At 36.0% G+C, this 22,322-nt stretch overlaps 1 protein-coding gene and 1 non-coding gene across 9 annotated transcripts; one reads left to right on the forward strand and one right to left on the reverse strand.

Moving 5' to 3' along the window:
* Positions 1 to 958: 958 nt before the first annotated feature.
* Positions 959 to 20,952, reverse strand: Tial1 (TIA1 cytotoxic granule associated RNA binding protein like 1). 8 transcript variants are annotated; one of them, XM_048791301.1, is made up of 13 exons: positions 20,404 to 20,929; positions 17,703 to 17,764; positions 13,741 to 13,837; positions 8,204 to 8,353; positions 7,920 to 7,974; positions 7,676 to 7,763; positions 5,722 to 5,797; positions 3,962 to 4,070; positions 3,469 to 3,564; positions 3,138 to 3,222; positions 2,777 to 2,900; positions 2,300 to 2,439; positions 959 to 1,358 (listed from the first exon to the last, which is right to left on the reverse strand). In XM_048791301.1, the coding sequence occupies exons 3-13, from the start codon at positions 13,750 to 13,752 to the stop codon at positions 1,211 to 1,213; spliced, it is 1,083 nt and encodes a 360-aa protein (XP_048647258.1). In that variant the 5' UTR covers positions 13,753 to 13,837; positions 17,703 to 17,764; positions 20,404 to 20,929; the 3' UTR covers positions 959 to 1,210. The 8 variants fall into 8 exon arrangements, with proteins under 8 accessions (XP_048647258.1, XP_015353808.1, XP_048647256.1 ...); XM_015498322.2 differs by lacking the exon at positions 17,703 to 17,764 and having other exon boundaries at positions 959 to 1,337; positions 8,204 to 8,302; positions 20,404 to 20,952; XM_048791299.1 differs by lacking the exon at positions 17,703 to 17,764 and having other exon boundaries at positions 20,404 to 20,931.
* On the forward strand, positions 10,546 to 10,618 carry Trnaa-agc. Its single transcript has one exon. It is a non-coding gene; the product is annotated as a tRNA-Ala (tRNA).
* Positions 20,953 to 22,322: the final 1,370 nt, after the last annotated feature.

The raw sequence follows: 22,322 nt of genomic DNA on the forward strand, positions 1-22,322 counted from the left end.
TTAGCAATCTTGTTAAAAAAATTCTTGGGCAAAATATATCTAATTTTTAAAAACACCCCAAGATTTTTAAAAAACACTTGTGCTATACAACGTATAGGAACCTTGAAATTGTTTTACAGGTTTTAATCAAGGTATTTACATACCAAATAATGTATAAGCAAAGAACGAAAATCTAATTTCCAGTGACATTTTAGAATGTACTAATCCATCAAAGATTCATATTGAATTAAAATTAAGGCCTTTTCTGTGTAAATAATTTGTGTCATTTTAATTTTACATAGATAGCCAACCTTGGAAATGTCAGTCTTTAACATTCTTATCAATCCACTGCATTCAATGCAGTGGAGTATGTTAAGTGTTACTTCAAATAATTACATTGCTGCTACTTCTATGTTGAAGCATGCTTTTTAAACACTGTATTCAATATTTACAATGTATATCATTTAAACTTCATGTAAAAGCACAAGTATGACTGTCTGACTTTAATACAAACACCATACTTGGAATTTCTCCCCAAAACGAAATGTAATATACTACAGTTTTAATAACACTTTCTGAAGTTTTAAAAATATGTCTTAATGAGGACCAACCAACATTTGCTCAAGGAACTCAGACAACACTGTTCCTTATTTAGGTTGCAAAATTTCAGTCTGGCTTCAGTTTCTTTTAGGCATAGAGTAAATATTCCTCCAAAGCGACTCCAAAATCATGCATTTCTTCTGAATATCACACTTTTTTCTGCTGACTTCAAATGTGGTCCACCTCAGGGTAGGGGAGGGGAGTATCAGGATTCAGGATGAAATTATGTGATTCCCAGTTTTTCAAGATCCTCCCTTTTTTGCTCGTTTAAAAACACAGTGAGTTAAAATACTGAACAATAAGATAAAAATGGAATAGTATCTAAGAATCAAAATGTATTTACCCATTTCTCTTATTATATCAAAATTTGTAGTCAGAATTGTCTTTATTGACTTTATTTTAGTTTTTGTACACAAAGAAAAATCATGTTCATATCCATCATGAACAAAAACTTAAAAAGGCAGAACTAGAAGACATGTGTCCTTCACCAAAGCAAAGCTGTGCTAAAGGTTCCAAACATTTCAATTTTTAAAATAAATATTTTCATTTTCCGATGTCTACTTTCATGTCTTCAGAGTGTCACAGGAAATCGAAGCCTATCATGAATTACAATTTTGTTTAGAGTCCCAGCTCACTGTGTTTGGTAACTTGCCATACCATATCCAGCTTGGTTAGGAGGAGGTATTACAGGGGGAGGAGCTTGTCCTTGGGGAGGCTGAGCACCAAATCCACCCATCCAAGCAGCAGAAGGTGATTGACTTGGAAGAAAAAAAAAAAATCTTCAGCAAACACAAGACAAAAAAAAAAAAAAAAAAAAAAAAAAAAATCATCTATACATTTATAGAAAAATTAAGCAGTCCAATCACAGAATAAACAACTAGAAGAAATCAACAACCTACATTATTAAATAGATCAAAGAAATAAATGCTACAAGTAGAGGCTGGGGTTGTGGCTCAGTGGTAGCTTGCTCACCTAGCATGCATGAGGCACTGGGTTCAATCCTCAGCACAACATAAATGTAAATTAAAGATATCATGCCTACCTAAAACTAAAAAATAAATATTTAAAATAAATAAATAAATGCTACATGTATAGAATGTACATCCCACTGTTTAAGTTGTTAGGACACCATAATTAAGCATGTCTCGCAAGAGTGATTTTTTAAAAAAATGCATATATGATCTACGAATTTATAAGAAAATTTAAAAACTCAAGTTCAAGTTGGAAAGAGTCTCAAAAGAAGGAACCAGTAGAAGTAAAGGTCTGGGCTGGCCTGGGGGAAAAACTTGGGAGAACCAACCCACTCTATCAACAACAATAAAAAGTAAGATATTTTATATCACATAATTTGAAGGATTTCTCACACATGCCAAATGGCATAAAATCATCAAACTTCCAAATTTATCTAGAAAAAAATCTTTTATACATACAAAAATAGACAAATAAAAGTATCATTGGAAATGTTAAGTCAAATTTTACCATCTGCTTACAAAGACAGGTTATACTAATAGGTTACCCCTAACCTCCCTTTCCATCTAGGTAAAGAGAAGTAATTTTTTAACATTATAAATCACATTTCAGTACATTTATTTCTATGTTTATAATCCAAATACCTCAATATACATAGTTTAAATAGATCATCCCTAGAAAAACACATTTTTAAATTTCTTTTGTCAGAACTATATTCTGTGTCTACAATGGAAAAACCCAAACAACTTACTCTACTCCAAATCCTTGTTGATTCCATGGTTGTCCATACACTCCATAAGGCGGTACTTGCCACCCATTTGCCATATACTGTCCATACTGTTGTGGGTTTCCATATACTTGGCTCCACTGGCCCCACTGACTATAATCGACCTAGAAAAAAGCAAATTATTGTTTTAAGAAACAAGTAAGAAACACCGTATTTGAAGAAAGAGTGGGAGACAAGGAAGAGAAAAACTAAGTAAGCACCCTTATGTGAATAGGACTCTGTTATTTATCATTGTCTAAGTTTATTGGGGTGGTGACACCTGTGAAAAGAAAGTATTAAGATTCAGTTAATACCGCAAAATCAATTTTGAAATAGCATTAATACAATCAACTGAAAGTAGATATATGCTTTATTTTATTTACTGTTTATTTTAGTTTCCAAAGCTTGTATTGTAGATATATAAGATGGAACCTTAAAAAGTACTATGAAAAATCCAATTACCTGTTGGAAGTTTTTAGTCATATCAGGAGATTCTTTACCCCAATAGCATTTAACCACATGTCCTTCAATCGTAGTACCATTCACTGAAACAATGGCATGGGCTGCACTTTCATGGGTTGAAAATCTAAGAGAAAAAAAATAATCATGTTTGTCTTATTTTTTTTTTAAGAACTTAATACAGAAACTCATTAGTTCATTACTATAAATTGGTATTTCCCCTAAATTACATCATGTAGTTAGAAGTTCTATATTGTAAAGAAATACTAAAATAAAAACCTGATTCCTTGACAGGGTCAAATAACACAAGTGTAGGAGTAAATCAAATATAAGATTAATAATGATATTACAAATAGACTATTACCTGACAAATGAATAGCCTTTCTCTGGAAAAACTCTTATTTCCATAATCTGTCCAAATGGTGAAAATGTTTGTCTCATAAGCTGATCTATAAAACATATGAATATAATATTTAGGGTTCTTATACATCATAAAATTCATACTAATAGGGCTGGGGTTGTGGCTCTGTGGTAGAACGTTTGCCTAGCATGTGTGAGGCACTGGGTTCAATTCTCAGCACCATGTATAAATAAATAAAATAAAGGTCCACTGATAACTAAAAAGTATTTTAAAAATTCATACTAATAACAATGAAGCCCCACAAAGAAAGTGACTAGGAAAGCAAACATTGTACCTGTTAACCCAGAAGCAATTCCTCCACAGTACACAGTACAATTTTTTGGACTTGACTGGTTTACTACATCTTCAAATCTCAACTGCTTAGTGTTATCTACATGCAGAAAGAAAAGAAAAATACTGACTGCTATACAATGTTATAAAATTATTTTCTGGCCTGTGGGTGTAGCTCAGAGCATCTGCCTAATGTGCAAAGTCTTGGGTTCGATGACTAGCACCACACACATAGTCTTACTAATTATTTATATACTGTTAAGATATACCTCAGGAAGAAGAAAATATAATTTTTTCTCAATGTTATGATTTGATTGTAAAATCAGGTGGTTCACATCTTCACAAAATACATCAAATCTCAATTGTTTTTGATAATAAAATTCAAGACAAAATAAGTCTTCCCATACAATTTAAATATTAAGAAATTAAATCTTATATAGAAATAAGTGGTTTGTGAATAATCCATAATCTTAACATATGTGACAGACATAGCTTACTTTCTTGTGTACTTTTAGGTGCTGGTGGTTTACGTGTGGCCCAATTGGTTCTGATTTGCCGGCCACCCAACCACTGACCTCCCATATGCACAATTGCATTTTCTGCATCCTATGGGGGAAAAAAAAAAAAGAGAGAGAGAGAGCAATCACAAACAAAACGGAATGGTATATAAGGCCAGTAATAAATAAAAGTTGGCACTGCTGGATTCACTAAATTTCAACAGTAAATGAACTCACTAAACAATTAACAAGAAAATAATTTGAACTTGAATTAATCATAAAGCTATTTTAGTTTGTTGATTGCAGATTACGAAAATAGCATTTAAGTTGATGTAAAGGAACATTTATCATAATTGAAATATGAAAAAAATCATAATCCTACTGATTACCCAAAATTAAGGTTTAGTTCCTCAAATACACACATTTTAATAAAAACAAATCCCATAAGACAAAGTAATCAAATATCTTAATTTTATTGTTGATTTATAATGTAATATTTACTGAAGAAAATTTAAAAACACAAACATTAGTCTAAATTGCCTACCCCTCAAAATCTACAATGTATTCTATTAGTATGAGTTATGACTATGACATGAGATTTAAAATATTTTAAGATGGAAGACTTTTAAATTATGACTTATAATGCTAAAAAATGTATCAACAAAAAATAAGTTTAGGGTGAGGGATTATAGCTCAGCAGTACAATGCCTGACTATTACGCAAGCCATGAGTTCAACTCCTAGCACCACACACACACAAAAAAGCTTAGGTTATCCAAATTAATATGAACCTGAGATTAATCTATGCAAAGATAGAATATAACTGGTAATTTTATCATACCCCTTCAATAAAATGTAGGTAATTTAAGTTGTTGAAACCGAACTAAACTCTATTTTATTATTGAATATTATAATAAATGCAAATGCTTAGGTACTTTGGTACATCATCTTTCTTAAAAAAAGTCATACAAAAAATCAAGAAAAATTGCTTAAATTTTCAGTTCAATAACATACCAGTTATAAAAGTATGGATAATTTCAAATAAAGAATGAAAACTGAGATCATGATTAAGACTGAATATAATCTGGGCACAGTAGCGCATGTCTGGAAACCCTGGGACTTGGGAGAATCAAGAATCAATGAAGGAGAATCATCAAATTTAAGGCTGGCCTCAGCAACTCAGTGAGACCCTCACCAACACCGAGAGCCTGACCCAAAATAAAAATTAAAAAAGACCTGGGTTCAATCCCCAGGACTCTCCCGCACTCCCCACACCCTGACAAAAAAATAAGACTCAATATAATTTATTTTCCCCCTCCAAATTTCCATATTAGTTCACTTGTCCTAGTCTTAGGCTTGATTTATAACACATTTTACCTTCATTAATGCACAAGTGCAAGTTTAATAATTGTCCTTAGAGTGTAATCACCCTATCTCAGCTATTTACTTTCAGGTTTATGAAAGAATGAATTATATTCTACTATTAACACACAAAAAAAAAATTTATGTTGAGGTTGGATTTGTAGTTAATAACCAAGCACTTTCAAATTTCAGCTACTGTGTATTAACTAGTGATTAAATCTAGAATTAAAGAATTTAAACTGGGTGCTGGGGTTTGGCTCAGTGGTAGCGTGCCAGCCTAGCATACAGGAGGGCACTGGGTTCGAACCTTAGCATCACATAAAAATAAACAAAGTTATGTCCCTCTATTGCTAAAAATATATATATTTTTAAAATTTAAATTGGGTTGAAAGAACGTACCAGTTTGTTATAAAAAGATACAAAACCATAGCCTTTGGATTTTCCAGTTGCCATGTCTTTAACTACCCGGGCATCCCTGTGAAAAGAAGCACAGCTAAATGAGGGAAGTAAGAGTCACCCTCAAAATAAAAACTAAAAGGAACCACACACACTGTATTGTGAGCATTTTTTAAAATAAAATTCCAGTTAGCCCTAATTAACTACAGCCATTCCTGAACTCTCCCTAATGCTTCTTTACCTGTTAGAAAAAAGCAGTAGGACAAAAACATGTAATAAACATGCAACCTAATCAAATAGCCTGTGCTTTCTAAACTAAATGCTCAAATTTGAAGCTTAATAGGAACAATAGTTTCCTTTTCTAATATTCTATTTGCTAGTGTCCTCTAAGATTTACTGATTCTATAAATTACTGTAACAATGCTAACTACTTTACCATGCAATCTCTAAATAGTTAAATGTCTTCTGCCTAGTGATACAAAATATATGAAATATTAAAAAATTGAAAAAGAGGAAAAAATAGGAATTAAAAAGGCATACATGGCCTGTTAACAGATTTCTTTATTTTTCTTGGTCAATTCTCTATCATCATTTTGGAGTTTGGGCAGCTGTAAATTTTGAAAAATTGACATTTTCAGAAATTTAAGAAAGGAGAATAAAAAACTAACAACAATGCTAAGCACACCAGTACGAAAACAACAAATTTACACAGAAATTTTAGTGAGTAAGTTAAAATGATTGGAAATATAGAACTCCACTGAATATAGAATGTTAAAATGTAAATACTAAAATATGTATATATAAATAATGTATAATAAGAATAAATAGAAATGAGAAAAAAAATCTACAACTGAGTTCCAGTGTGCACAGTTCCTTGCAGTTAGCCTTCAAGATCCTGTCCATTCTTATGAGCAATTCTGCAAAATAACCAGAATGCTATTACTTTTAATTGTGACTTGGACTTTAGAAAACTGCAGGTCTCAGGTATAAATAAAGATTGAAAAACAGCAACCTGTTATTTTTATACTGATTTTTAAAACAGCACTACTTACCACATTTAGATTAAAAAGCAAAGCAAATATCAAAATAGAAAATTAAGAATTAAATCTTTCCTTCAAATAAATTAAATCTACAGAACAACAAATTATACAAAGAAAAAAGTTGTTGTTCTTAACTGAAACACGTGTCTGTAAAGTAGTACTAAAACGTTTAATTTACATCTACAGGAAATATATCAAATACACTGATTTTAATTAGAAAGACAAACGGTGATAAATACTTTATACAACTTATAACCATTTTTAATTTTCCAATACAGTTATCAAGTAACAGTAAAATTTGAGCATAAATTTTGTTAAAAATCAAACCATATTTGTCCCCTTACTAGCAGAATCAAATATCACTAACAAAAAACATCTATTAATTAGTCCCACATTATAATTCAGACATGAAACATTAATACTGTAATAGTACTACTTTTTACTTATACCTAAGATATCAAAACACATTTATCATCACATTTAAACATGAACATTTTCAATTTTACCAATATACCCAAAGATTTAACTACTTCCCCCACTTATCAATTCCTCCAATAAAAGTGTAACACAGTATAATCACATTTGCTTTTTGTTAACCCATTTTTCTTAACATTTGACAAAAAGTTGGACTTTGTAAGTTTTACCACCTAAACATGTGCTTCAAAGATAACAAACAGAATCACTTAAATTTTTAAAACATATTATACACAGGATTATATGAAAACAAGACCCCAAAACATTGAAATGACAGCAACATTTGCAACAACATCTACTCAAAAAACAAAACCAAAAAAAGAAAATCAAAAAGCAAAAGAAAAGTACACTAACTAGAGAAAGAAAATCTTATTTCCAATACAAGTTAATCATATACAATTTTGCCTATCACTGTTGAGTGTAGTACTGATTATGATACTTACGATATTTTACCAAAGGGGGCAAATGCTGATTTGATATCTTCTGTTGTAATTTCTGGACTCAAATCCCCAACAAATACATGGAAGTGATCTGAAATCAGAGCATTTGGTAATCAAATACTTAAGAAGTCAGCTACTAAACCTTTTTTAGGCAACACTAAGGAGGAAGAAAAACCCTAGTTAAGCTGGTAATGCTGCCAGGAAAATTTCAGAACTCTTCCACAGTAAACGCAGCAGGAGTACTTACTGGAAGTATCTTTTTTCTGGCTACTTGGTGTTGTTGCCCAGTTTACTTTGACCTCCTAAAAATAAAGATTATATTTAATACAATTATTAAGCATGTCATTATGCATTTATAACACTTACCACTTAATAAACCATTTATCAAGCGGATTATTTTTGTAAAAGCACTAGGCTGAATAAAGCAAAACCATCAATCAGCAGTTCAATATCTGTTTAAAAACTTGCTAAGAAAGAATATAAACATGCAAACATATGTACTCATAAGGCGTCACCATTCTATTACCTTACCTTTCCCAAAATTTTTCTCCCATTCATAGCAGCTAATGCAGCAGCTGCATCTCTGTGTTCATAAAATTCCACAAAGCAATATGGGTCATTGCTTGTATGCTGCAAAACAGAAAATCCAACAGAAGAGTTGACCCTTCTGCTATCGGGTTGCTGAGAAGAAAATCCAGGAAAAAACATTACTGATAGCTAGGAATGTACAAAGTGAGATTGCAAAAGCTTATGAAAGCCTAACGCTTTAAAAAAAAAAAAAAAAGATTTACAGCTAAACCTCACTTTGTGCCTCACAGCACTACTGTACTAAACAGAAAGCAGTATGGAATCATAACCTTGAGAATTAAACTAAAATATAGAATTCTAGTGAAGTATGTTAAATATGAAATAGATTAGGCCAAACCAAACCTCAAACTCAGATTTGATGAGGATCACTCTTTATCATTGCTCTCCTCTTCCAAAAATTATTTTGAAATGACTATATTCTACTAATGTATCATAATCTTTCCCAAACTGTATTCTAGTACTATAAAAAGATACAGAATTGAACTAACTTTATAAGCTTTATTTCCTGATCAAAACCAGGACTGGTACCACAAATAATAAGTGTTTTTGTATTACTACTGAGACTGGATTATATGTATTCCTTTTTTGGATAAGAATAACAATAGAAAAATGTAATCCTTCAAAATAGTCTAACGTACTGGAGATTCTATATACTTTAAATGTGGTCTTCCAAAGTCCAAAAAATACACTAGCGAACTAGAAAATAACTGCTAAAAATGTGACTGAATAAAATATTCCAATAGTCCAGGAGAGTAATGGGGTATACTCAGTGGTAGTGTACTGGCCTAGCATGTACCAGGCTCTGAATTTGACCCCCATACTGCAAAAAAAAAAAAAAAAAGTGGTGGTGAGGAGAATCCAGGATAAAGCTATATATATTCTGTCATCACAAAAACACCAATATATAAAAATCTTTGTTAAATATATGCTTGATAGTAGTTGGCAAATACATATTTATAAAGAGGGTGAGAAAGTAGTGCTAACAACAAAAATAAATTTTTATAACATGCAGTCTATATTAGACAGTAGCACAACTGTACAAAAATTTTTTTAATATAAGATTAAAAACATTCACTCTTCAATGTGAAATGCCCTAAAAATATATTTAAAATGTGAAATTGTGGGCTGACCTACAAGGAATAAAAATACCAGATAAAATAAAGACCTTTAAAACAACCACTGTTTATCATTCCAGGAAAGTTTTAGAAGAAAAATCCCAAATAAGATGTCTACAGGATGGAGTTGTAGATTGGTGGTAGAGTGCTCACCTAGCATGTGTGAGGCCCTGGGTTCAATCCTCAGCAACACATATAAATAAATAAAATAAATAAATAAAAATTAGAAAAAAATAAGATGTCTAAACAATAGTGACAAAGCAACCAGAGGCAATTATTTTTTAACATTTATGTTTTAGTTGTAGGAGAACACAATACTTTTATTTTATTTTTATGTGGTGCTAAGGATTGAACCCAGTGCCTCATGCATGCTAGGGCAAGCGTTCTTCCTCTGAGCCCAACCCCAGCACGCAGAGGCAATTTTTTGAGGCAAAAAAAAGTAGGATCATTATCATTGACAAGAAAACTATGGGCTCTCACACAAGATCTTACTGTCACAGACATGTGAACACTGTTCTTTAGAAGTAGAGAAAGGAAATGGGGGGAAAGACTCCAAATAGAAACACACACTTAAGTTCCTCTTGTGAAAAGAGTTAATATTTATCAGAAACATTTTCTGATGGATTTAAAAGTAAATTAAAAAATTAAAGTTGTGCTGGTCCATTTTTCCTTCTATTCCTCAGCCCTGATGGTCTCTAAAGAAAATACTTAATATTTATGGCAAAATATATGCGGGTCCAATGGTAGAACAATGAAAAAAATTAAACAGGCTTTAAGAAACTAGTGTATTACATGCACACTAATATCAAATTTACTTAACTAGTAGTAAGCCAGATCCCTGTATGTATATACTGGACAAGAAATGGTTCATGTCCTGGTCAGGACAGCAAGAAACTTCATCACACTACTCAGAACTATATGCATTTTAAAACTTTTCAATTTTTTACTTCTGGAATTTTCCATTTAATATTTTTGGACTGAGGTTGACCACAGCCAAAACTGAGGGGAAAAAAAATCACAGATAAGAGAAAAAACTGTACACACGTATTTAAATAGTCACATCACATATATGCTCGTATCATGCTGCATTTCATCTAAAGCACAACTGATTTTTTTTTTAAGTCAAATCCTAAGTGTCAGAGGTGTTAAAATTATTGAATGTTTGGGGCTGGGGATATAGCTCAGTTGGTAGAGTGCTTGCCTAGCATGCACAAGGCTCTGGGTTCGATCCCCAGCACCACCAAACACACACACACACACACACACACACACACACACACACACACACATATATATATATATATATATCTCTAATGTTTGCCTTAGAATGTAGAATAGATTTTATTTTATTATATAGGGAAAGCTAGAATCTATAATATCTACAGTTAAAAAATCATAAAATTAAGGGGGAAAAAGATTTTTCATATACTGGAAAAAAATTATGAAGGGAAAATAAATGCCTAGATGAAGATTCTGTATTATAGTCCATGCCCTTTATAAGCTTCCCATTTATACCACCACCACCAAGTGACACTCTAATCTTCAGTTAGGTCCTTACCTTAATTAGTGTTGTCACCTATTTTTGTTGGATGACATAAATGTCAAGACAGAAATATGAGGTTTTATATTTACAAGTTCAAATCTAGGAGTTCTAGAATATGGATAAAATTTCGAATTTCAAATCATTTCAACCCTCAAATGGTTATGTATACATGTAGAATTTTCAAAAATATTTTTAAAATATTTATCAAATGCTTCTCAAAAATTTTCTAGACTCTACTTTCTCATATCCCATTCTCCTAAATCCCCTCCTATAAGCTTCCAACCCAAGCATGTCACTGAGATTACCTCACCAATGACTCTGTCACCTCTATAACCCCTTTTCTGTTTTCATCTTGACTTCCAGACAGAATTCAAAATAGCCGACCACTACCTTCCCCTTCCTCTAAACATTCTCTTCTCTTCAACCTACCATACACTCAGTTTTCCTGTTTCCTCAGTGGAGGATCTTTCCAAAGGTAGTTCTTCCTTAACTCAAAGTCGGAATGTAACTCTAAATGCTGAGCTGTTCCAGGCTCCAGGGCTCAGACCTTAATCCTTTTACTCTTCTCTGCTATCAATTAGTCCCATAGATTCAAATACTGCTGCAAGCTTCAACACTCGTCTCTCCAGAGTTCCAAATTAGTTAATCCAATTGCCCATATACAGTGATCATTTAGATATCTAATACATAAATTTAACACAACCAAAATAGAATGCTTAATTCCCAAACCTGTGCCCTGCTCAGTCATCCCCATTTTGGTAAACAGCATTACCACCCACATAATCGTACTAACAAGAATCTTAGGGTCTTTCCTAATTTCTTCCTTTCCCTTATATCCCACAGCCAATCCAGTTCTATTGATTCTATCTTCAAAATATATTCCAAACTTTATCTACCCCTATTTTTATCCATCATATTCTAAAGCACAAGAACCTATCACTTCTCACCTAGACTAGTAAACCCAGTTGGTTTCTTTCCTTCTTTTGCTTCCTGCGATCCTTCTCTATACCACAGTGTCTACACAGAGTAATCTTAAAAATGCCAATCAGAGCACTTCATCCCCCTATTAAAACCCCTCCAAAGGTCTGCCACTGCAACCTAAACTCTGTCATGGCCCATACCGCCCTGTGTGATTCTGAATCCTGCTTACCTTATTAGATTCGTTTCCCACCACTTATCCTCCATCACTCACCAGACTGCAGCCATCTGGTCTTTGGTTCCATAAACACAAGCTCATTACCAACTCGAGGCTTTTTTTTTTTAATAATATTTTTTTAGTTGTTGATAGACCTTTATTTTATTTATTTAAATTTGGTGCTGAGAATGGAACCCAGTGCCTCACACATGCCAGGCAAGTGTGCTACCTCTGAGCCACAGCACAGCCCCACCCCCAAACTCGAGGCCTTTTGTATTTGCTTTTCCTCTGCCTCCAGCTCTTACTGTAGACAGGCACCATCTTGTTTGTTATTACTGTCTCAGCTCAAAGAGATGACATCTTCCCTCACCTACCTATCCTACATAGCACCAACCCTCCAATCATCACAGAACTGTTTTATTCTCATCATGACTCTTATCCCTATTTGCCTGGGAACCTCCTTTCTCTGCTTCTCCATTATATGCCCAGTGCCTTGAAGAGTGCCTAGTGCAATGTAGACATTTTATTTATGAAAAGATGAATGAATAAAGTCAGGAAAGAAAGAAGGAAAATATACCAGCACAGATTAATAACTATAGTGAGTTAAGAAAGATAAAAAAAACCAGTGCACTTTACAGGTTTTTAACAGATCCCCATCTCAGGATAAAACACCAACTCCTTATCACAGCTTCTGATGTCTTACAACTAACTCCATTTTAAACTCCAACCATGCTACTATTGAATACAGGTTTCTAATAAAAAACAGACTTGTATATCCCCCCCTTTATCCTCTTATAAGCATTCCTGTTCTGTCTACCAGCCCAGACCAACATTCTTCTAATTAGAATTGCTTCTTCCTCAAATTCCTTTCTGGTCAGTTTCTATTATATTTTTAGGTTTCAGCCTGTATACTAATATCTTCAAGAAGCCTCCCTGATTTCGAACCACACTGCATACATTATTATTTTATATTCTAAGTACCCGTTAACTTCTCTATTTCCCTACTAAGCTGTGAAATACTAAAGGACTAGGAATTGTCTTATTCACTACTGTATCCTTTGTACTTACCGCAGAATCTGGTACATAATAGTCAAAAAACATGTTGATGAACAAACAAAAAGACAGGAAGAAAAGAATAGCTAAAATGTGAATCATTGGGTATCACTACAGTCAACTGAATCCAGCGCCTGCATATTCCCAGCCTCAACAAATTATTCTAACAATTTAAATGCCTAACTACTTAAGTTGTGTGTTCATTAATATTTACTAAAAATGCACATGACACATGTTGCTTTACTATGCACATAATAACCTAATATTCTTTCACATACACCAATTCCTGAACTTTAAATGAATGCTACCTGAATTATTAACATTCTAATTGGAATTATACGATATACCATCAAGTTTTTCACCATTCTGAGATAAGCTGTTTACAAGTAAAATCACTTAGAGATAACTACATCACAAAGAATGACTGTGTTAGAATAAGAGCACAGAAACTTTGCCCTTTCAAGACTCCATTCCAAGTCTCATTTACCAGCCAAATCAAATAAGTCACTGATCTCTCCACCAGAATAACCTGAGGCTTAAAATAAATTTTAAAAAATGATACTAATCAACCAATAAATTTCAAAATGTTCAACATCATACTAACTGAGAGCACATATAATTGGGAAGATCTTACCTCTGTTATCATTTTACAGCTTTTACAGGGTCCGATCTGACTGAATAACTGAAGAATAAGGACTTCTGTCACATCTCTGGAGAGGTTACCTACGTATCTGAATGAGAAAAAATATATATATTATCAGCAATTAACCTTTAGCTCTGGCTCTGTGTTATCATTTAATTTATCACCTTTTATTTCAACTTAACTTCTTGTGTCTTCAGTAAAAATTTCAAAGTAAGCCTGATCCTATCAAAGTAAGATTTAACCCTTATTAAGGAAAACAATTGTTCCTTTCCCACTAAAATTCAAAGATGTTGTAAAGAACAAATCAATATGATCTTATATATGAATACATATGCCCAAAGGCATATATATTATTCTATACCCTATATATCATTTTCTTATTCTAACCAGTCTCATGATAATGACAATTTCTATCAAAATAATTCATAGCATAGACATAATATGACAAATACTAAAACAACTGATCATAAAAAGTTATTAGAGATACAGTGGGTTTATTTAAAAATGCCAACCACGGCAATTACATGAACAAAGAACAGAGATGAATAAAGTTACAGCAAAACACATAAAGAATGGAGGAGTTTTGTTTTGGTGTTGGCTAAATAAGACTGTTTGCAAATGGTATGTCTTCATTGCTTTGTTTTAGGAGAATAAGGTAAAATAAGATTTTTCTGGTCAAAAATGCATCTGAGATGGGTGTGAGGACACACGCCCGTAAAATCAGCTGCTCAGGAAGCTTAGGGAGGAAGATCGCAAGTTCAAGGCCAGCCCCGGCAAATTAGCAAGACCCTGTGTCAAAATAAAATAAAAAGAGCTGGGGATGTAGCTCAATGGTAGAGCATTTGCCTAGCATGCACAAACCACTGGGTTTAATCCCCAGTAATTACACACACGCAAGCGCACACACACACACACACACAAATAAGTAAATAAAGCAGAATCAACAAAAAATACATTTTTATGCAGGTAACAAATAAAGCAAACATAAAAGACTTCTTTAGAAATTCAGAGAAAAATTGAGACCAATTCAGATATACTGTTGACTATAGATATTTAAATATTTGGGTTTTTTTCCCAGATTACAGATTAAACATACACATTTTGTATAAATTTTTTTTAAATAAAGAAAAATCACTACTTTACCACCAAGAGATGCCACTTTGATTTATGTTTTGCACACTGATTTACTTATGTCAGTATACTGTCAAACTTTTGCATATTTCTGGTACTCAGCAAATAGTTCCTAAAACTTACTTCTGTCATGAACAAACCTCATAAACTAAAAAGTACTTGTAAAATTTAACATAGTTTCTTCTGGAAGGTAAATGGATATAAGTTTTATTTTTCTAACCATAATATATAACATCTGGAAACTTGAGTACTGAGACCAAAAGAAGCTTTGCAACATAGTTGCCACATTAAATACATAACTGCTTTAAGATGGAATATACTAAAAGGGAAAAACAGATTTGAGAAAGCTAAGATTAAGAATTTCACCCTAGGGGTTGGGATTGTGGCTCAGAGTTACAGTGCTCGCCTAGCATGGGGCAGGTTCAATCCTCAGCACCACATGAAATAAATAAAGGCATTATGTTGTGTACATCTACACCTAAAAAAATAAATATTAAAAAAAAAAAAAAGAATTTCACCCTAATGGGTACTAATAACCGTAGGACATATGTTCTAAAACTGAAATATAAGTCCTATATTACTTAAATAGAAGATCAAAACAGTTGACAAATTGGTTTTGGTCCAGTATGCCATTTTTTCCTTATTATTAAAAGTGTAGGCCAATGCAATGACTTATTTTTTCCACCAATAGTGAAAGATTAAAGAATTCTGAGTTAGCCAGAGACAACTGCCTCCTTTTTTTTTTTTTTTTTTTTTTAAACTCACAGGGATTTGTGAGCCTGTATCCATGGAATAATTTTTCTTTCCTTTTTTTTAAACACAGGAGATGTATCTATAAGAAAAATGAACAAGTGATGCTAATATTCTAAATTCTATGTTCATCTAACCTAAAGGGCTAGTTAATTTATTTCTAAAAGAGCTGGCCATGGTGACACACGCCTGTAATCTCAGCAACTCAGGAGGCTGATGCAGGAGGATCACAAGTTCCAGGACAGCCTCATCAACTTATGAAACCCCATCTCAAAACAAAAAAGCAGAAAACTAAATTACAAAAAGTAACATAAAAGGCCTTCCATAACAACATGTAGAACATCTTAATTTACCAGGATAAAAAGAACATAATTCACTATATAATTTCCCCTAAATTTCACCCAAATTTCAGACTGCTTTTTCTTTTACTCAGAATTATATAATTCATGTATTTACATATGCCTTCATGCATAATACTTAATAGAGGCACAATTTGTAGCTTTTAAAACACTTTACTATACTGCTTAAGTACCTTTACATTATCATGAAATAACCTGTCCTGAAATAAATACTAATAAAAATAAGACAAATTTCAATTGTTAACCTAGTAAGCATCATCTTTTGGTAGTTTACTGAAAATTTGTTTTTATTTTCAAATGACAGCCTCTATATTTCACTTTCTTTCTGCTTTGATTATGAAGTAGTCAACATATTCTAAAATTTCAAGTTTTTTTTTTAAATATATAATTCTACTTGAAGAACCTATACAAAATAATAAAACAAAACAAAAAAGACAAATGATTTGAGTTCTTATAGTGAGAGGTCAATTCAAAAGAGAGAACACTTAAGAAATTCCAAAATGTTTTTTATCTCACTGGAAAAAAAAAAAAAAAAAAAAAAAAAAGGCATACCTGACACTCTATTTTGTCTTCTAAGAACAGGAAATGAAGTATTAAAAACTGAAAATGATACCTTTATCCTAACATTAGGGTTAAAATCCAATTTGAGACCAGAGACTTGGCAGTTTCACAGTAGGCAGAAGTTCACACTGCCAAACTACTTCATATGTCCAACTGGGCAGAATTTTAAGTTAAAGAACATCATGACTTACAGGAGACTAATGATAGTTTTCAACACTGAATGTGCTCTCTCTGCAAAGAGTAGCCCTACCAAGGCTAAAATTACCAGCAGTTTTACACAAAATACTATGGTCATATTTCCATAAAACTAACATTTTTGCTTTTGTTCTTGACAAGTTCCTATACAAGAGATTTTGCAACAATATCCTTTAATAGACAGCTAATGAATGTTCAATTTGTCAGTACTGTGGAAGGAGGTCAGAAGGAGGAAAGGTGCAGGTGGTACCATTGAATTGACCATCTATCTATAAGGGACACACACACACACACACACACTTAAAAAAAATACAGCAACAATAAAATCTATGATTAAATTGAATGAAGGGCTTGATTACAGCCACAATTTAGCCAAATCCATGGTATAGCTACTCAGTTTTATAACTAGATTTTATAGTATTTCCTTCTGCTGTGTTCTTAGATGTTCATATTATACTCTAAATCATAGATTTCCCTATTTTTGAGTATCAGGAAGAACCAATAGCCTCAAAGGATGGCATTATATAACATGATTATTATTATCCCAGAACCACAATTCCTATTGATTTTGGTACATCAAATAGCTGAGTAAAATAAACTATAGTGTAACACTAATGTAATTTAGTGTCATATTGTAGATTCAGATATACCATGGATCAAATCACTGTACTATAAAAATACACACAAGCCTGCAACTTATGTCCTAAAGGCTTGTCCACTTTCAAACACCAGTATTACACAGCATGATCTTGTTTATTTTTTTAAGATCACAAGTTAGCCAATACATAATATCCCAAAATAAATGTCAAATGAGAATGAAAAACATGAAAAAACAGTCCTTTAAAGCAACTATATGATAAACAGAACTTTAAGCTCAACATCAAAGCAATTCTATACCATTTAAATACCATCAAATAAATTAGTAATACTGTAGGTAATGAATATTTAAAGACCTACCTAGGCTATAAACACCATATTGTTTTCTGAAGATAGAACCATATGTCTTAGCTTGTGTGTGTCTGCAGGAAAAAAACCTCACTAGTAACACACAGGCATTTTAAGGAAAACAGCTTAAGATAAGTTTTGTTAAGAGTACATTCTTTAAAAACATACTAGCCACTTGAAAAGCTCATCCATAGATCACAAGGCAAAACATAGGATCTCCATAAACTAACAAAACCAAACCTTACTAGATAACAACCTCTAAAATCATGTTCAGTTTCCATTACATTATTTGTATCTAAAAGAGCCCTTTCAGAAATATATAAAATGTATACTTTTTAAAAATTAATATGCATTAATTTTATTAAATGCTTGCAAAAATCTGAATTGTGAAACATTTGATTTTATCTCAAGATTTTACATTTGAAGGTTTTAATATATTATATATACACACACACACAAATCAACTGCACAAAGTATGACAATAATGTCTGCCTATAATTTAAATCAATCAGGACTATTAAAAAGGGACTTAAAACTGATTTAATGAGAGAAATATATTCATTGTAAAATGTTTATTAAGTACCTCTTACGTTCCCAGCAGTGAACTAAGTGCTTAAGGGGTAAGACCTAGGAAGATGTAGCAGTCCTTATCTTAAACAATAAAAACCTTCCCATGGAGGAAAAGTGGGAGAAGGAAAAAGGAAGAATAAAGGAGAGTTGTAAACATATACTACATTGAGAAATAACAGAGCTTAGATTTTTTATTTACTCCTATGTATACATGTCACATTTTTAGATAAATATAATAAACACAGACAACTTAAGTATGTTTCAGAGGAAGGACAAGAGACTGGAAAAGGTAGTGGTAGGAAGTAACAAAGAATTAGCTTATTAGACTACTGGAGAAGGTACAATAGAAATGAAAACAAGGCAGATGCATAGATAACTATATGAATGAAAAAGTACATTATTTAGAAGGACAAAACCAGGAATTCCTCTTCTTGGGAACAAATGATACAATTAAATGAGACATTAACCATAAGAAATTATCAATTATTCAATAGTTATTATGATTCGATGATGATATTTCAGATACAATATAACTGTTATCTTCCTTAAATACATGATAGTCCCTAAATCTAACTTTCCCAGATGTTAACTACCAAGCTTTGGCTTCAACAGATGTTGAGGACAAATTTCAAGTTTGTCCTAATTCTGTTTTCTGGGAAGATGGGAAAAAAATGGAAGACAACACAAAAAAGTTCTACTGAGCAAGCCTTTCATTCAAGTAGTAGATGTGCTTAAATTGGCCTTAAATTCCCAAAACAGGATGACAAGTACTTCAGAGTAAGACACTAAAAGAAATAGGAACAAAAAGAAAATACAGGCGAAAAAAAAAAAAAATCAAGTTTGAACACAGAAGTCTACCTTCTTTAGGGAGTGTATACTTTTTTTGGTAGGAGTGAAGTTTTGAGAAGCTAATCAACCTCCTGAGTGTCCATCTACCTTCATCTATTCCCCAAAAAGTACTTTCCCCAGCAGATAACCCAGCCAAGTGAACTCTGATCATATCAATATCAGGCACAGGCAAGGGAAACAAAGCAGAGATTGGACTCCTTGTAACTCAGGGTAGGAGAACTGGGCCTCAGAGGCTGGGAATGCCAAAGGTGCGCAATTTAAACACTGAATTAGAAATAACTCAGACTAAAAATAAAAATTAAAAAAAAAGATACAAGAGAAGAAAAAGAGTGCCACGCTATTCAGAAAGAAATGTAATTGCTGAGTCATCACTCTTCATTGGAAAAGGAAGGAAAAATCGAATTAGGTGGTTGGAAGATGAAATCCATTCATTAGATTGGGCTTTGGGCAAAATGCAACAGCAAGACCAAAGAAGCGCCCCCAAAACACGCATCGTATAGCGAACGAAGACATTATTCTATCTGATTCTGATGATTTCGACACACCAATTAGGAGGCGGCAACACCAAACAGCAAAAAAGAGTGTAACAACTGGTTGTCAGTTTGGCGTAGGGCGCGCTCAAAGCAAACTTCGCTCTCCGAGAAGGGAGCGATGCTGCGGCGGCCAGAGGCATTCCGCCTGCACTTCAAAAGTAGCGGGCGCTGGGCGGGTGTTTCTGACAGCGTGGGCGGGGGCACGTGGGGCAGAAAGAGACAAGGGGCTCCCGTGGCTGAAGAGTGTCTGGCTTCCTCCGAGAGCCGAGTTCGGGCAAAGAGACGGGGGCGCCTCAAGCCCGGGACATGGAGGGCGTGAGCGCTGATTCCTCTGGGCCCGCAAGGGATGCAGCGACGGTCCCACCCCCAGTCCCACCCCCACCAGGCCCAGCCCCCGTGGGGACCGGCACCTCCCGGCCCAGCCCAGGGCCCCCAGAACACAGGGGGAGCAGAAGCTCTCTCGGGCCTGACAGCCTCAGCGGATGCAGAAGCCAGGCCTAGGAAAGGTGCGCGAAGAAGGGCGCGAGAGGAAAAGGTCGGGACAAGCCTCAGACCCCAGGAAGTGACTGCGTTTGGGGGCAGGGAGGGCTTCCTTCCCTAGGAAAAGGGGACAGATGAGGAATGCACTTAGCGTCCACGCCGCCCCAGCCAGGGAGCCGCCGAGAGTCCCGGCTTCGGCCCCCTGTCTCCTGCTCCCTCCCTTAGCGTCCCGCGGTGCCCGGGCCTCTAGGCTCCCGGCACCCCCGGTCTCGGGTACTCACAGAGTCCGGGGCTGTCCGTCGTCTTCCATCATGGTGGGTGCGACGGAGCGATCCCGGGACAAGGGGGAGGGCAGGGTTGGGGAGGGGAGGGGGTGGGGAGGAAGGGGAGGGGGGCTCCGGGCACCGGCTGGGGACAGAGGAAAAGGCACCGAACCCTGCTCTAGGGCTTTCTCCCCCCAGCCCGCTCCGGACACTGCGCTCCAACCAGGAGGAGCAGAAGGAGGAGGAGGATGAACAAAATGGCCGCCGCCACCAGCCAGGCAGGAAACGGGGCAGGGCGCAGGCGCAGCCCGCCAGGTCACCGCTCAGGCCAGCCGCGACGGCCTGCCCCGGGAGAGCTGAGGGGGGCAGAAAGCCAGGCCGCGGAGCAAGCCCTGTGCCGGTTCACGACGACCCCGTTGTCGCCGAGAGCCTGTCTGCTGGCCGTCCGACCGAACCCCAGCCAGTTCCAGCAGAGATCGGGCAAAAAGAGAAACGTCGTGAAGTGAAGTCTCTGGGAATCGCGGTCCTGGGAAGGAGCGAGGGAAGCACTTTCCAGGAGACTTCTGGGAACTGTAGTCCGAAGGAGACCCCGCGCCGCGCCGGGACGCGCAGTAGAGACTTCTGGGTAGTGTAGTCGTACGTGAGGGCGTGCGGCCACCAGGAAGTCGGCGTGCCGGGAGGGGAGGGAAGAGAACAAGCGACGGTAAAACGCGGGCCGGCCGAGTGGGAGAGTCGCTGTCCTGGAAGTGAACTACAAGTCCCAGCGTGCCTCGCGCCGGGGGCGGCTTCAGGACCGCTCCAGGCATCTTAAGGCCCTTCTGTTGGCCGGGCGTGAGCGTCGGCTCCGCCTCCGTCCTGGCCAAGAGCGGTTTCTTCAACTGCGGCTCAGGCGTTGCGCCGGCTCCGCGTGTTGTCAGAGCTATCAGGCCCTGCCGGCCTTCCTCTGGAGGCAGAACGGCTGGCCCGCGGTCATCAACCGCCAACTCGCGCCTGGCCCGAGAGAGGCTGGCCTGGCGGGCACCTGGCGGGACTCGACGGACCGCGGGCTCCCCAGGGGCGGGTCGCGTCTTTGGGGCGCCTTTTCCCGCAGATAGGAATTCCTAGCCGAGATAGTCTGGTAGGTTGCTGTATGTTTCGGAGGGCTACCTACCTTTCATATCTCGTCGGGTTAGCGGGTGAGACGAGCAACCGTCCATTTGAATGACTTGCCCGCCTTCCCCCCGTATTTAATCGTAGAAGTAAAAGTCTTTTAACAGAAATGCATAGATTTAAGGTTGTGTTTACAGACATCAGCCATGTGGGGAAGGAAGTCTTGCTTGAAGAGTGGAAAGCCACGTTCAAATTAGCTCTGCAGCCCGCCCCCCCACACACACACACACCAGTTCTCTGTATGCTTCTTTACCTCCTCAGCACCGACAGGAAAAAGCACACAATTTGTAGCTGCTCTTGTGGATGAGTGAAGGGTGGAGATGAAGAGAGGACTTGTCTCTTGCCTGACCTGACAGTTCTCAGTTAACAGAGTTGTTTCTGAAGACCTCTGCAGGTACCATCGGATCCTAATCTTGTAGGCACCATCAACCATGCAGCAACGCATGGTACTGTCAATTGGTGGGGAGGGAGATTTTAACCTGGAGGACTTCATAGAACGGTTGACAGAGGAGTCGAGCCCCATAAGACTCAATGGGAATAGCTAAAGGGTTCAGAGGCCAGCATCTATGGGTAAAATGTCTGGGTCTAGGGGTGGGAGTGTTGGCAACAATGTGGAGTTGGTCTTCAGTGCTAGAGATTTAAGCCTGGGCCTGTAGAACCATGTTGTCAAGGATCTATGCCATGCTGAGGAGTTGGAGTTTTATCTTCCAAGCAGTGAGGAACCATTGAAAAGTTGAAGCTATTTATTTTTTAACTTGGACCTAGATACAGAATTGGATTAATCATAA

This window comes from Marmota marmota, unplaced genomic scaffold (genome assembly GCF_001458135.2).
Source record: "Marmota marmota marmota unplaced genomic scaffold, marMar, whole genome shotgun sequence".
Lineage (NCBI taxonomy): Eukaryota > Metazoa > Chordata > Mammalia > Rodentia > Sciuridae > Marmota > Marmota marmota.